Here is a 14547-nt window from a genome sequence, read left to right on the forward strand (position 1 = left end):
TACGCCTGATGAGCCTTCTCACTGAGCGTTCCTTTTCTCTGCGCAGTCAAAATGGGTCCGCAGAAAGGTCCATCGTCACTTCCTTTTCCGGAAGCTTCCAGTTCAAAGCTTCGGTAATAATGACTACATTCTGCAATCAATCTTGCTCGCCTAATGATCTTCGTACTTGTACATACGGTGTTTTTCTCTTCATTCGTTTTTCTGTGCCATTCTTGCACGTAATGACGTCTCCCGAGGAGCAGCGGCTGTCTCCTCGAGTTGCGATCAAGAAATGGCTACAGAATTCTAGTTCCAAGCCCAAACAGGTAAGAAGCAATGCGGGCGTCTTGAATGAGCCCTTTTATGGGCCCAAAAGCCATGCCAAAAATCATGGTGACCGACATAATCCTCACACTGATAGCATCACAAAGAAGAAAAGTTATGAAAAATTACAGCGTACGAGCCGAGACAAAGCTCCAAAGGAATTGAGTCGTTCCAAACCTAGCGACAAGTACTGCAGAGTCAATGAGAACACATCTCCAGATCTGGATGCATTGCTAGGCCATTTTCGCCACATGCAGCATCGTGGTGAATCTCCGCTGGATTTAAATGATATCGGTCGTCAAAGGAAAAGGCGGCGAAAAGTCACACCATCTGAAGATAGCACTTTGGAAGATGCTGGTTTCCCTGTCGATGTAGTAAATCGTCAGGACAGACCTGCAAGACTTAAATCTCAGAAATTGGTCCAACTCGAGCAGGCGGCAAACTACGTATGGGATGGGAAATCCGATTCAACTTCCACTGCTCACAGAGCTGAGATCGAGGAATCAGCTCAGACCTCTTCTTTCTCTCGGCGACCCAGGCACAAGACCCATCCAGACAAGTATGCTGTGAAAACAGAGAAAAGTTCAAGGAAGGAGAAGGCAAAACGAAAGAAGCCTGTCGCTAAAAGTGAGAGGCGTTCAAGACAGGAGAAATCTGGAGCGACACTGATGCATGATTATGAGGCGCCGAACGTTTCTAGTGAGCGTCTGACTGTGAGGATACGCCCATCATGATCATTGATGCAGTCCCGACTGACAATGGCGGCTAGCTGCGACCGTCGGTCAATGTAGGTATATTCGGCAAAGGCAGAAGCTCTGCGCCCTGTAAGTCTATTAGCCCCCCTATCTTACAATACTTACGAAATTGTAGTGCCTGATCTTGCGTTCCCAAAGCTTGATTTCCTAAATACACGAAAGAGGACGGCGAAAGAGGCTGACTATTCGCGGCGAGAAGGAAGAGAAAAGTACCTGCCAAAGGATCGAAAGCGAGCCGATGGTGATGCAGAGATTTCAAGCTATTTTACTTCGAGACAGGATACAATAAAGGGCAAGAGCAGGCCCGACTTGGGAAATATCATTGAGAGAGGCTCTAGTTCCAATCAGAAGCGACGTGACCCGCCTCTCGCTCTTGTTGAACTTCCGTCAAACCCATTTCTAGGGTTCGGGAGCTGTGGCCCAAGTTCAACGTCTCCAGTAAAAGAAGGGACAGAGCCTAAAAAGCCAAACGGTCTGCAGATCCAAAAAGAGATCAGATCTCCAAGTCGCTCAACCTCATATTTCAGTTGGTCACGAAGTAATGCAAGTAGGGCCGAGCAAAGATTTGAAGACGACTTGCCAGACAGCATCAAGTTTCACGGGATGGACGATTACCAACCGGAGCTGCGAACACCTACCGGAGACCAAGATCACCCTGATCACAGAGACGCTAGGTCACAAATCTTCGATGACTTAGAAGTTGAAAGGAGGGTTGCTACAAAGAACTTAAGTGGGCACACTAAGCAGCAAGGGGAAACCGCGTCAAGTCTTTCAACTAACGATAAAGTCGCTAAGCTAAATCCTTTTGGCAAGGAAGGCCAGAAGGGTGTTTCCACGATGAATGAAAATCGAAACCTCCAAGCTCAAGACAGTGTTCTGAAAGCCATCCACAATCAAGGGCGAACCTCAAATGACTACCAACCAACTGTCCATGGAGCTGACGACGAGACAACTAAATTGTCTGCCCTCATTCAGCGGAATAATGCGGACGATGGCCCTGAGCGTACAGCCAGCCCTGCAGATGTTCGAGCCAGTACACATTCGTCCTTCCGACTCAATGACCATCCAGATCAGAGCCTTGATGACTTGCTCAATGCTTGCAAAAGTTCTCATACCGAAGTCGCTAAGAATATCAGTGCTTCCCAGCTCAATTCACGCGGCTTCGAGAACAAGAATGATGTGTGGAGCGAACGGGCTCCTACAGATAGCGTCCGCAGTCAGGGGCAACTGAGCGCGGGTGTGCAAGAACGTTCTAAATTTGATCTTCACGAAGAAGATGCTCGAGAGCCTCTAGAGCAGCAACATGCTGACATCGCTGATACTACCAAAGAGCCACAGTCTAAGACTCTATCAGTGGATATACCTCTTGATTTTGAGGATGCACAAAGCCAGAGCGTCAACACGGCTCGTACGTTGAAGGTCTCACTCGAGTCTGACCAGCATCATGCACCATCGAGTCGGCCGGCATGCTTTCAAAATGCATGGAATGGATACGGCGAGCTTTATAGACGTCAACTCAAGGAAGAATCGCAGGAGACGACTCTGATCGAAGGAACTTACGATAGAGGAGTTTCCCGAGCCTTTACAGACATCTGGAAGTCTCCAAAGCCAAAGCTGTTTAGCAGAGAGCGACCAAGCCTCAACTCAACACTGGATTTGCGGCGAGAACGCTGCCTTACCAGAGATACGCCACCTATACTTACCGGAAATGATGACGACTTTGATTTGATGCCTCACCAACAGCCTCAAGTCTGGGGTCGACTGTCTTCCGGCAATCCCAACATGGCCGGATCTGACATCTTCCAGGTAAGATACGACAGCCCAGACTTGATCAACGAAGGCCTCTTAGAAGATATTCAACCTATTCGAACACCCTGTGAGCCTCAGTCAGGCAGAGAATGTATCGATCGGAGCGAGAAAAGTATTCCGGTCTTGACAGCTTTCAACCTGGCACACAAATGGCCCCAACACACATCATCTCCGTATGTGGCTCGTCCAGGACTGCAACGACGTTGGATGCAAGACTCCGACGTTTTCGACGCAGGCATGCAGGGCTTTTGGACTCCAAACAAATTATATTAATTGTTCGGCTACGTTTCGACCGTCCATTTTTGAATAGAGAAAGCTGTGTTGCGCAAGTGACTCCAAGTCATTGAAACGGGAAAATTTGCTATGGCCATGCGATGTAAAGCCCCGTGAAGGCAGCGATGGCTCTCAACTCTCAGGGAGACGCGTGACTGCTCTCTCAACTCAATAATGAGCATCATCGCTGATCAAAGACATCGTACTGGCGGTGAGAAAAATAACTGAGTTTGAGCCTACGATATGAGGCCTTTCCAGCCGCAATCCAGAGCTAGGTCCGCTGCTACCGAGCGTACAAGATAACTCGTGCTTTCCGCTAGAGCAAAAGGTACTTCTGCAACGTTCTAAAAGCCCAGGTGAGTGTAATCTGCTCAGACGGCAAGAGGAGGACAGCCAGTCGGGAAAGGTATGATGGTAGAGTCGCACTGTCAACTTCTTTGCTTGGCATGCAATACCAGCAACGCCATAAGAGGCCTGGAACGACCTGGCTGGCTGCCACGATTTCAGGCTCAGCTAGGCTATTCTAGGGACCAGACTGGCTCAACGGTAGAAGGGTTAACCATAGCTTCTATGGCCTGCACTCCTGATCTTGAGGCTGGAAGCTTGTCCCTTTCAATCTCATGAATGCTTGCATTTGGCTGGTAAAAACTAGTATTATTCGATGTGAAGAGCAAGCTCATTACTATCATGGAAGGGAAAGGTAGGCAAGGTGCTACAGTCCCTTCTTAGAGGTACGCCGACTGGATTCCAAATGCTTTTTTAAACATGCAGATGGACAAGAATGGATGCATACATATAGAGCTACCTTCCCAACTGGTCGTTCAATCAGTGCTATCTCAATATCCAACCATTGCACCCTTTATCTCATTGAAAGAAATGCTCATTCTGTAAAAGCTCTCTTCGTTTTCTACCACACTACTACCATTGCTACATCAAATAACCCTCTTCAATTTCAATAACACATCCACCCTCACCCTCATCGCCAGCGCCCACGAACCATGCACACCTCAACCGCCCTCACCCTCCTCCTCCTCTTCCCGCTCACACCCCTCGCCTCCAACCTCCCTCCCCTCCTCTCACGCCGCCAATACGGCTCCCCCTACGGCTCCGGCATCTCCGGCACCTGGCTCTCTTCCAACTACGTCGGTGGCTCCACACCAGACTGCTCGCACTACGGCGCGAACGACGAATACGGTGGCGCAAACATTGACATCGACCCCACGCACTTCAACGACCCCGCTACCCTTCTCGGCTAGCCAGACGACCTCCCCCCCTCAGTGGCATCACTAGTCTCAATAGCTTGTTGTCGGAGGCTGCGGCGACAGTGACGGATGATGCGGGTGTGAGTGAGACGACCGATGCTACGTTCGGTACGGTCGAGAGTACGAGTGCGAGTGTTACGGCTATGGCGTCGCCGTCGGAGACAGATGCGGCGGCTAGTGCCACGAGCTCGGCGGCGAGTGGGGAGGAAACGAATGTGGCGGGTGAGAAGGGGAGGTATAGTATTTTGAGTGCTGTGGTGGTTGGTGTGGCGGGGGGATGCTTACTTTATAATTTGGGAAGGGGAAGGGCAGGGGGCCAAGAGGTTTTGTTTGGGTGGCTGTCTTGTAATATACCTGTGGGAGAGGGCCGAATATGTCAAAAATATGTATATGAGGAGCGAAAGCGTTGGCGTTGGAGATGATGTATTCGAAAGCTAGAATTGATGTACTCCTTAAATTTCACGAGTCTAGATATGATTATCGCTACCATATCACTGTTTCTCACGAAATGTTTGGCGCGTGCTTAGTTCTTCAGTAATCTGCCCTTGACTTAAACACTCTCGCACTGACTTTTCTACCGCAACGGTGTGCAGGAAGCCCCGATGTCCATTGGGATAAGACATTCTCTGAGTGCTCTTAATCGGTATTTCAGGGATATTAAGCATCATGAAATGACGCGCTTGCGCTATCATGTCATTGAATCTTAAGGACTTGCAAGCTCGCGTGTAGCAGCAGCGCCGCACAGAATCCGCTCAACGTCCTCTACAGCATAGACTCGACCTTTCCAAGTGCAAGTGATCTCGGAGACCGGTGCCTCTTTGCATGGTCAGTGCCATGCCTAGCATTGACCCCAGCCATTGACTTTGCCGAATATGACCCTTGAGACATTACCGGCGGGCGGGATCTTGTGGTCTCAATGCTGATATTTGATAGCTGAGACCTTGATTAGAGCTGATTTATCGAAGCGGCCAGGATGTTGGTCTAAATTCTGGTGCGATGCTCTGAGAATTGGTTGCATGATTCGTGATCGCGTTCAAAGGACGAAGTGAATATCTCGTCCTAAGCTCTTAATGTGCTCCCATCTTGTACACAAACTCTTTTGGTTTAGGTATCAGATCTAAGTCTTGCATTCGGCCTTCAGCCTTCATGATGATTCAAGAGAGTCGAGAGCAAGAGGATTAAGCCGCATGATATCAAGTCCCATTAGGAAAGAAAACTCGCGCTTGTGAGATTATTTGAAATAGGCTTTCAGACCATTTCGATATCTTTTACGTTTTCCTTCTTGACATCAATCCTCGTGATCTTTTCAATCCCCGGCACAAGATCAACGTCGCTCCCATAGGCCCCTTGAAGCTTCTCCCCCGGCGGTACCGCCGACACAAATGTATTCATCTCGTATGGGTCTGGTGCGGTATGCTGCGCAAAACTTGACTTCGTGGGCCATGACCTTCCGTATTTCGAGCTCTTTCCACTTACTGTCTTGCCTCTCATGACTTGGATTAGAGGCATAAGGGTGGGTATGCACGCGATGACGATGCTTGCTGCTTCCTCGGCGACTGCAAGGTAGGTTCCAGCGGTCTCGACGTAGGTGAAATCGCCACTATTGACTAGGACGGAAGAGACGACAATGCGAGCGATGGAGCAAAAGCCCGCGATAACGCCGCAGGACATCAGCGCCCATATGAAGACTTTGCGACGGATGTCCATTTTCGACTTGAGGAGGAAGGTAATGGGAAAGGTCGCGAGAGAGAAGTCGATGAATGCATTGATGCCTGAATTATCCGGGATTAGAGGTATTCGCGAAAGTGCAGGTCAGTGGAGTACATACTGCCCTGAGCAAGGCCTATCTTCACGCTGGTATCCCCGTGGCATTTTCCTGGTAACTCATGGTTCCAATCTTTCGCGACTGGCTGACATTGGCCCGCGGTGTAGCCAGCAGCTATGAATCCAATTACACTCGCTAAAGCCATCATACCGTAGAGAAAAGCGACCTTATGAGGCGTCCGGGTTCTACCAATGATGCGCAGGAAGAGAAAACACACTGAGATCTTGCTGAAGATGAGACTGAGATAGAAAGCGACGGTTGCAACTAAATTCCATTTGATGGATTCTCCCAAGTCCGGTTTTGAGATGTACTTGATGTGCCGACCATATCCGTTTTCGATCGCTATACCATAGGCTATTGTTGAAATGATGGCTAAGATCTATACCTTTTGTCAATGACATATCTCTTAGACAAGGGTGTCCGGAAGTACCAGTGACAGAGATATCGCGGCGTCGTCTAGCCCAGGATTCTTGAGTATCCATAGCCTTACGAAGAGACGTGAACCTACTGCAATAGCAGATATGGCGGTGAATATAGCGACAATCCCCAAGAGGGCTGGTCCTCGATTGTCTTGAGCATCTCCCTGCGCATGTGGGCCAGCGACGCTGGGATTGCTCATAGTTTTGTAGCCTTGTTACCAAATTTCGAACTCAGGTCTTTCAAGCATTCATTGACAAGCTGTGAAAATGTTGAGATATCGAGGAGAAAAGCAGGAAAAGCAAGGGGCCCAGACTGTGAATAAAGAAGCGTGGAAGGTGAAGTGACAGCGCCGCGCTGGCACATACAAGTACATTGGCAGCGAGATGTTGACTGATCCTGAGGATCGGAGGACCCGATAAGGTCCAAACATCATGCAAGACAAGCAATGCGCCTCTTCCATGCGGTGCGGCGCGAGACCCTCATGCAGAATTGAGCGCTGCTGATAGGCTCGAGGTTATACGACATGATTCAAAGCTCCAGGATGCATGAGAAGTGTCACGCTTGGAACTTAGATAGGTTGAAGGCTTGTGATGTGCCGACTTCCAATGATGTGCCGCATCCCCCCCCCATCTTCAGGAGCTGCATCCAGGAACTGCAGAACTATTCTTTTGTCTTTCTGCGCATGCAGCATGTGTCTCTTCGCATCATAGGCCGAGGACTCGCCAGAAAGCCACCGACTGGTTGTAGGTTTGGACGATGGTTTTCAACATGGGTTGTGTCCACACAGGAAGAGCCTTCGGCAGCATTGGCCGATCCCCCACAAGGCTAACAGGTCAGTCCCACCAGAGGCCCGAAACGAAGGAGGAATAAGGATAGCGTCCCAGGAACCTAAAGCCTAGGCGTAATTCTATTGTTGGCCAGAGGGCACAGCCATCCTGCATTTACGGCTGAAGGTGCATGGGAGTCATGACGACACGGCATACTCGGTGAGTAGTTATGCATTCCGAAGTATGCGCCCCGTTCAATTGATAACCTTCAAGTTCATGAGGCAGGCTGAAGACATCGAAATTGCTCGATTGCTTTAGCCACTTGCCCGCATGAGGCAGGCCACAAGCTTTGCCGCACTACGTAGACCGGGGCATGGAGAGAGGTCCGATGATTCCAAGCGAGGCTGCCTTCTCAGCTGGTACTCCTTGCGGTAGCCAATCGTTCTGTGCGCCAAAGACACATTGCACCGTTAAAGGCTGAACATCAACGATAAGATAGTCATAGACTTTGCACCGGTGATGTTTCAAATGTAGCATATGGCTTGCAATCCGTGTTGTGTCACAAGCCTCTTCCGTTGTTTCGTTGGTGATTGTCTGTTCATCATTACCCGTTCATCTTGGCATAAGGTGAAATGTGGGCTCCTCCTGTTTCCTTTGGAGATCATGTCGGAAGTCACATGAAGTTGGGACAAAACTGTCCCCTTGCGTGTCCGCCATATCTAGCACTCATGGAACTTCTGCTGGGGATTGATACGTTCGTCGGTCTCCGCAATGGAACCTTTCATGCTGTTTAGAAATCCCGTTGTCCGATCTCATAAGTGCATTCCCACGCCAAAGTCATCTTCTTGATCAGAAGAGAAGACCCGAAGACTGCACCTGATCCTTGTTGCAAGGCTGAACAGCCAGGGCTGTGCATATATCTCTGGTCGAAATCGACCGCTCGCTGCCCAGGCACTTCCATGTCACTTCGAAGTTCATCTCGGTCAAGCAATGATGCTGGAAGGACAAAAGACTTGTCCAATGTACCCCCACAACCGAAAGATCTCGTCTAGAAGGGAGTAGGGGGCGACGCGCTCGTGTCCACCAAGACTGCAAATGAGGTTCTGACCTCTTGAAACCAATGCCGCTACCCTCTTCCTCCACCACCTTCTAGCCTCTTGCGTGCTTCTTCAATTACCCTCTTCACCTCTGTATTCGCTTTCTCATTGACCTTTTCCATCTTTTGCTCTGCTCTATGGTTCTTGTCCGGTGTGACCTTTCTGGCCAGTCCCAAAGCCCTGAGCCGCTTCTTTTGCGCCGTTCTAGCATCTCTCAGAGCAAATAGTGCCTTCTCACCTCTTTCATGTGCAGTCTTTGAGGCTTGCAAGCGGCTCTCGTGTGTTACTGGAGGGATAGGCAGGATAATATGGAGGGGCTCGCCCCCTGCGGGAGGAGGATGGGGCGTCATGTCTGGAATCGAGTTCAAAGCTGAGGTTATTGATTTGAGGTACTGGCGAAGAGTGAAGTTAGTGTGAGCAAGGACTCAGAGTGTTTCTCAACGTAAATAGGAAGTCTACAAAGAAATCGAAGACATACGTCCTTTTCAGCAACCATCACGACGATATTTCGTCCTCTTTGCATCACACTCGCCAAATCCCCGATCGCGGTTCCTTTTTGAGAAGACGGACTCGACTTTTTTCCAGAGTTGACCCGTATCTGCTCCACAGATTCAAGGTCTCTGCCACCTGCTTTAATTCGAGCGAGATCGCTTCTCAGCTGGTCTTGTACTGTACCAATTGCCGCTTCATAGTCTGTGAAATCGAAGGCGTCATCAATCTGGGAAGAGTCTTGCGCTTTAGCTTCTGCTGCCATCGTTCGAGATGATTTGTGACTTGATTTGAGAGACCTAGAGCTTGCGGTGAAGGAGCGAGTACCATTTGTCAAAGGAGTAATTTTGGACATTCGAGGTAGAAGAAAACGGAAAAGGATTGACCGAGGTGCATCATGGAAGGGGTTGACGCAGAATATCGTGAGAGCTTCCGAAAATTTGAGGCAGCGACTAGCGCTTGAGAACGGTCTCATAGACATCGGATTCGACAATGGGCATGTATGCAAGTCAGGACCACAGCAAATCTCGATTCTCGACAGCCCTTTTTCCGGGGAGCTTGCCCTGGACTAACAACTTTCTCCCGGAGCTCTAGGCCCCTGTCAAGCTGCGGAAGTAGCCGCCACGGGGCGGTATTAAGGTTGGCTACCGGGGTCCCCTTCATGGAATACAGCATGGATTGTGCCATGCCTCAGATGAAATAATACAGTGCATAATGTTCCCACTGCTAAGCCATGCTTACGAGGTTCAATTGAAGCAATGGATCTATCGTCCATCCACCTTCAATGAGCAGATAATCATACGAGGGTGCCGTGACGATGAAGCGACGACCTCCAACACCTTCTCGTGGGAACGACATCGACATAAACGAGCGCCCCAGCAAGCGGCGACAAGGAACTGAAATCGTTGCAGGCCTTTGTCCTGTGTGTTGGGAAATCTTTAGAGTTGGCCACCCTGAGGAATAGTTCGATAATTGGCATTCTTTCCATTCGTCATGGGCTTCTCTCAAATGCCTTGCCTTACACGGTTGCCAGGTATGTCTGAAGGTACTCACGTGTACCGAAAAGTCAATCCAACTTGGTCTACCTTTATCCGACACTCCCCTCGAAGATCAGAAGCAAGCCATTGCACAACAAGGCCTGCAATTTTACTTCAGTAAGTCAACACTCGGCACGGTGTACTTCAAAGTACGATCAGGATCCGAAAAGAACAAGAGACTCACCGTTTTCGACAATCTAGTTCAACATAGAATAGGTATTTCGAGCCCTTCATGTGGACTGATGTAAGTTGACAAGGCCAACAGACTTGGGAACAGGCCCCCTCAAGCGCAAGCTTAGCTCGAGGACCGATTCTGACGCAAGCCTTGAGCAGGCAAAGTTGTGGTTTCGCGAGTGTCGAGGCAAGTCATCAGAATTGTAGACATTACTCAAATCCCACGTTTATTCCAAAGAGACTCGTGGAAGTAATCAAAGTAGATGGTTATATAACTCTTCGTCTCCGCCTTGATACTGACTTTCCACATGCCGAACCCTATCTTGCGTTGAGCCATGCCTGGGGACTTCAACGAATATTCAAGCTTACCAGAAAAAATCTGCAAGCGCTACGTGAGGAAATCCCCTTGTTGTCACTGCCTCAAGTTTTTCAAGATGCAGCTTGGGTCACTTGGAGACTGGGATTCTGTTTCTTGTGGGTCGATTCGTTGTGTATCCTACAGGATGACAATGCCGATCGGATCGTCGAATCGTCAAAGATGAATAAGGTCTATAAATTTGCAGCTCTGAATATAGCCGCTACCGGATTTCCAGATGGGAGAGCTGGACTATTCGTCGATCGGGACCTGGAATCAATCCTTCCGTTAGAATTATACATCCCTTGGCTGGATTTATGGCCGATGTCACTATCCAAACGGAAAGGCTATTACTTTTTAGCGGAGCATCAGTTATGGTACAATAATGTTGAACGTGCACCGCTGAACAAACGCGCATGGGTACTTCAAGAAAGACTTCTCTCACCCTGTACCCTTCATTTTGGCCACAGCCAGCTTTTTTGGGAATGCGCCGAATTCACTAGACCTGAAGTGCACCCAAAACGAGATCATTTTAGTAACGAGCTGCACTGGGTTGAGAAACTTCCCTTGTTACGATCGATTCAAAGTACATCGTCAGAAGATATTGAGTCTGCAACTTTTGAGATATCTTCCATCGACAATAGTCACGCCACTCTCTCTATGACGGACACGGGGCGAGACAAATCTCAGCTCTATAATCTGTGGGGCCGAATAATGTGCTCATACTCCACAAAGACCCTTACTAATCCCGAGGACGTCTTTCCAGCATTATCCGGGTTAGCACAAGAGTTCAAACACTTTCTGAAAGACAGGTACCTAGCCGGACTGTTGGAAGGTAATCTTCTTCAGACGCTACTATGGTTCCGGCGGGGATCTGAAGCCCCATTGGTATCATCTTACAGGGCCCCCAGCTGGTCTTGGGCGTCTTTCACTGGATCTATAGCCTCGTCATATGGCTGGAAACATAAGCTTGAAAGAAAAGCACGCTCACAAATACTCGAAGCTTCGACTACCCCGGTTGCGGACGAAACCGGACAACTGGTGGACGGCTATATTCGCATCAAAGACGCTCTAACCAGGGCCGCCTATTCTGAGACTGAAAATGCATGGAAAGCGAAAGACAAACTAACACATCTCATAATGGATACTAAAGGCTTCATCGGCGGTGAAGACTTGAGGAGAGAAAGAGAAAGCGAACATGCTCCCTTCCGCTATAATTTCACCCTCATAGAACACGAGCACAAAGATACGGAGCTCTTTCTGCTTCCATTATTCTCAAACGCCTGTCAGTATCCGCGAGAAGGTCTGACTGGTCTGGTTCTCACCCCATGCGATATCGTCAGGGGGCATTATTACCGGTGTGGCATACTCACGTGCGAGAGCTCGCAAGTCCATGAAAGACTCAATGCAGGTTTCGTGCTCTTAGATGAACAGTATTATGAGGAATATCATGGAGAAGGCGAATATGTAATCAGCATCATATAAAGCGTTCGTGTCGATAGAGTGAATCTTGTTAGGTACGGCTTAGAAGCTGATGCTGCGTACCCCGTCTGACCTCCCGTCATATACTTGAATGTTCACGGAAGCGCGGGAGGCCATCCATTGAATCAAAATGCACGATATTTGACGCTTTTATTTCGAGCCGTTTCTCTCTATTCCTTCTTTCTATACGTCCTCGCCTACGTCGGGATTTCAACTCCTGATAAGGATTGTCCTTGTCAAGGGACTCGAAAATACGTCTCATGAGTATAACAGACACAATTGGGAACACGTGAGAACACTACATGTGATGGTAGTAGAATACCTTTACAAGCCTTGCTCGGAAACGCAGGGTGTAGCGAAATATTTAGCGAGTCGACATAGCTTTAGTTACCAGCCTCTTAAGGGCCAACTCTTTCTTTTTCAAGTCATCAGAACTGCTGTCCTCGATCTCGAGCTGCGCCATTGCATCACTGAGAGCGGATTCAATCTTTTCTTTCGTACCCCGCTTGAGCTTCAGAGACATAGTTGGGTCGGACGTGATTTCTTCCACGCGAGAGATATAGGATTCGAGCTGTTGCCGGGCTTCAAACTTCTTGCTGAACGCGTCGTCGGAATTTTTGAATTTGGCGGCATCTGTGGACATATTAACATGGAACATCTTAGAGGGATTTGGAACTTTGGCTTACCGTTGATCATGGATTCAATTTCGCCTGATGACAATTTACCTACGGAGTTCGAGATTGTGATATTTGCACTCCGTCCAGATGTCTTCTCCGTTGCCGTAACCTTGAGAATACCATTGACATCGACTTCAAAGACGACCTCAAGGACAGCATCCCCAGCCTTCATCGGGGGTATCGGAGCTAGGGTGAACTCTCCAAGAGACGTGTTATCTTCGCAATTAACGCGCTCGCCTTGAAATACTGGGAATTGTACAGTCTGTTGGTTGTCGGCGACTGTTGTGAAAGTGCGTTTCTTGATCGTTGGTACGGTCTGACCACGCGGAACCACAGGGGCAAAAATATTTCCCTCCATAGCCACACCAAGAGATAGGGGAACGACGTCGAGGAGGAGGAGATCTGCTGTATCGGCGGAAGTAGCTTTGCCTGACAGAATACCGGCCTGAACTGCTGCACCGTATGCCACAGCTTCATCAGGATTTATGCTCTTCTCAAGTTTTTTGCCATCGAAAAAGTCACTAAGCAGCTTTTGTATCCTTGGAATACGTGTTGAGCCTCCTACAAGCACAATCTCATCTACCTTGCCCTTCTCTAGCGCAGCGTCTTTGAGTACCTGTTGGACTGGGTCTAAGGTACCGTTGAAGACCTTTGCGTTGAGGTCTTCAAAACGAGCTCTTGTTATTTGCGCGTTGAAGTCTTCGCCCTCGAATAAAGAGTCAATTTCCACTGTCGTCTGTGTGCCGTTCGAGAGTGTGCGTTTGGCCCTCTCACAGGCCGTCCTTAACCGTCTCAAGGCACGTGCATCGTTTCCAATATCCTTTTTCGTCTTTCGTTGAAATTCTTTCTTAAAGTGATCAAGGAGATTCGTATCGAAATCCTGGCCCCCCAGATGAGTATCACCGGCAGTAGCTTTGACCGTGAAAACACCTCCCTGGATATGAAGCAATGATACATCAAAGGTACCTCCTCCGAGGTCGTAGATCAGCACATTACGCTCCTTTGCTGACTTCCCCGAGCCGAGACCATATGCAATCGCAGCGGCAGTAGGCTCGTTGATGATTCGAAGTACTTGCAGATCTGCAATAGCTCCGGCATCTTTCGTGGCCTGTCTCTGGTTGTCATCGAAGTAGGCGGGCACCGTGACAACCGCCTTCTTGACTTTCTTGCCTAGCTTCGTCTCGGCAACTTCTTTCATCTGCATTTATGTAAGCCCCTTCCCACCATCTGGTCAATTTCAACTTGCCTTCATCAGCACCATAGAGGATATTTCTTGAGGCGTGAATATTTTTGTCTCTTTGAGGTACTCAACCTGTACTACGGGACTTCCGCCTTGGTCAATAACCTTGAAAGGCCATGATTCGATATCCTTCTTCACGACATGGTCGTCGAACCTTCGTCCTATCAGGCGCCTGTATCTACCATCAGCCCTTCTCCGGACAATGGACGTGCGATTGTATGTACTTGATATCAAATATCGTGTTCGCTGGATTCATAGCAGCTTGGTTCTTGGCTGACTCGCCGATCAATCGCTCCTCATCCGTGAACGAAACAAAAGAAGGTGTGGTGAAGGAGCCTTGCTCGTTGGCGACTGAGGGAATAATCAGTAGCTGACAGGGCAAATGAGATTTGCAGGATCTTACTGATTTCCACGTTCGTTCCTTCATAATTGGCAACGCAAGAGTAGGTCGTGCCTCGCAGTTGTAAGTCAAAGAATCGTGCTTGAATGTTGGGCAAATACCTAGATCGATGCCGATCGCGCCCTCGTAAACTTCATCAGACATTTTAAGGGACTTTTTGTGATATAAACCAAGACGATGTG

General features: G+C 48.9%; 6 protein-coding genes across 6 annotated transcripts; 3 read left to right on the top strand and 3 right to left on the bottom strand.

Annotated features, from left to right (window-relative positions):
* Window positions 1–221: 221 nt before the first annotated feature.
* Window positions 222–3140, top strand: KY384_008503 (uncharacterized protein; the record flags this gene model as incomplete). The annotated part of the gene is made up of 2 exons (XM_044816992.1): window positions 222–930; window positions 1174–3140. 2 exons carry the CDS (start codon window positions 222–224, stop codon window positions 3138–3140), a joined length of 2676 nt encoding a protein of 891 aa, XP_044666357.1.
* A 2510-nt stretch (window positions 3141–5650) lies between these two features.
* KY384_008504 (uncharacterized protein) lies at window positions 5651–6846 on the bottom strand (the record flags this gene model as incomplete). Its single annotated transcript, XM_044816993.1, has 3 exons — window positions 5651–6174; window positions 6231–6606; window positions 6658–6846. 3 exons carry the CDS (start codon window positions 6844–6846, stop codon window positions 5651–5653), a joined length of 1089 nt encoding a protein of 362 aa, XP_044666358.1.
* A 1694-nt stretch (window positions 6847–8540) lies between these two features.
* On the bottom strand, window positions 8541–9265 carry KY384_008505 (uncharacterized protein; the record flags this gene model as incomplete). The annotated part of the gene is made up of 2 exons (XM_044816994.1): window positions 8541–8903; window positions 8990–9265. The coding sequence occupies 2 exons, from the start codon at window positions 9263–9265 to the stop codon at window positions 8541–8543; spliced, it is 639 nt and encodes a 212-aa protein (XP_044666359.1).
* Window positions 9266–9817: 552 nt separating this feature from the next.
* KY384_008506 (uncharacterized protein) lies at window positions 9818–10285 on the top strand (the record flags this gene model as incomplete). Its single annotated transcript, XM_044816995.1, has 2 exons — window positions 9818–9922; window positions 10034–10285. 2 exons carry the CDS (start codon window positions 9818–9820, stop codon window positions 10283–10285), a joined length of 357 nt encoding a protein of 118 aa, XP_044666360.1.
* A 464-nt stretch (window positions 10286–10749) lies between these two features.
* Window positions 10750–12051, top strand: KY384_008507 (uncharacterized protein; the record flags this gene model as incomplete). The annotated part of the gene is made up of 1 exon (XM_044816996.1): window positions 10750–12051. One exon carries the CDS (start codon window positions 10750–10752, stop codon window positions 12049–12051), a length of 1302 nt encoding a protein of 433 aa, XP_044666361.1.
* A 361-nt stretch (window positions 12052–12412) lies between these two features.
* Window positions 12413–14509, bottom strand: SSB1 (Heat shock protein ssb1; the record flags this gene model as incomplete). Its single annotated transcript, XM_044816997.1, has 6 exons — window positions 12413–12681; window positions 12735–13923; window positions 13972–14137; window positions 14190–14316; window positions 14369–14419; window positions 14467–14509. 6 exons carry the CDS (start codon window positions 14507–14509, stop codon window positions 12413–12415), a joined length of 1845 nt encoding a protein of 614 aa, XP_044666362.1.
* Between the last annotated feature and the right edge of the window lie 38 nt (window positions 14510–14547).

This window comes from Bacidia gigantensis, assembly GCF_019456465.1.
Source record: "Bacidia gigantensis strain McMullin 20006 chromosome Unknown contig_295, whole genome shotgun sequence".
NCBI lineage: Eukaryota > Fungi > Ascomycota > Lecanoromycetes > Lecanorales > Ramalinaceae > Bacidia > Bacidia gigantensis.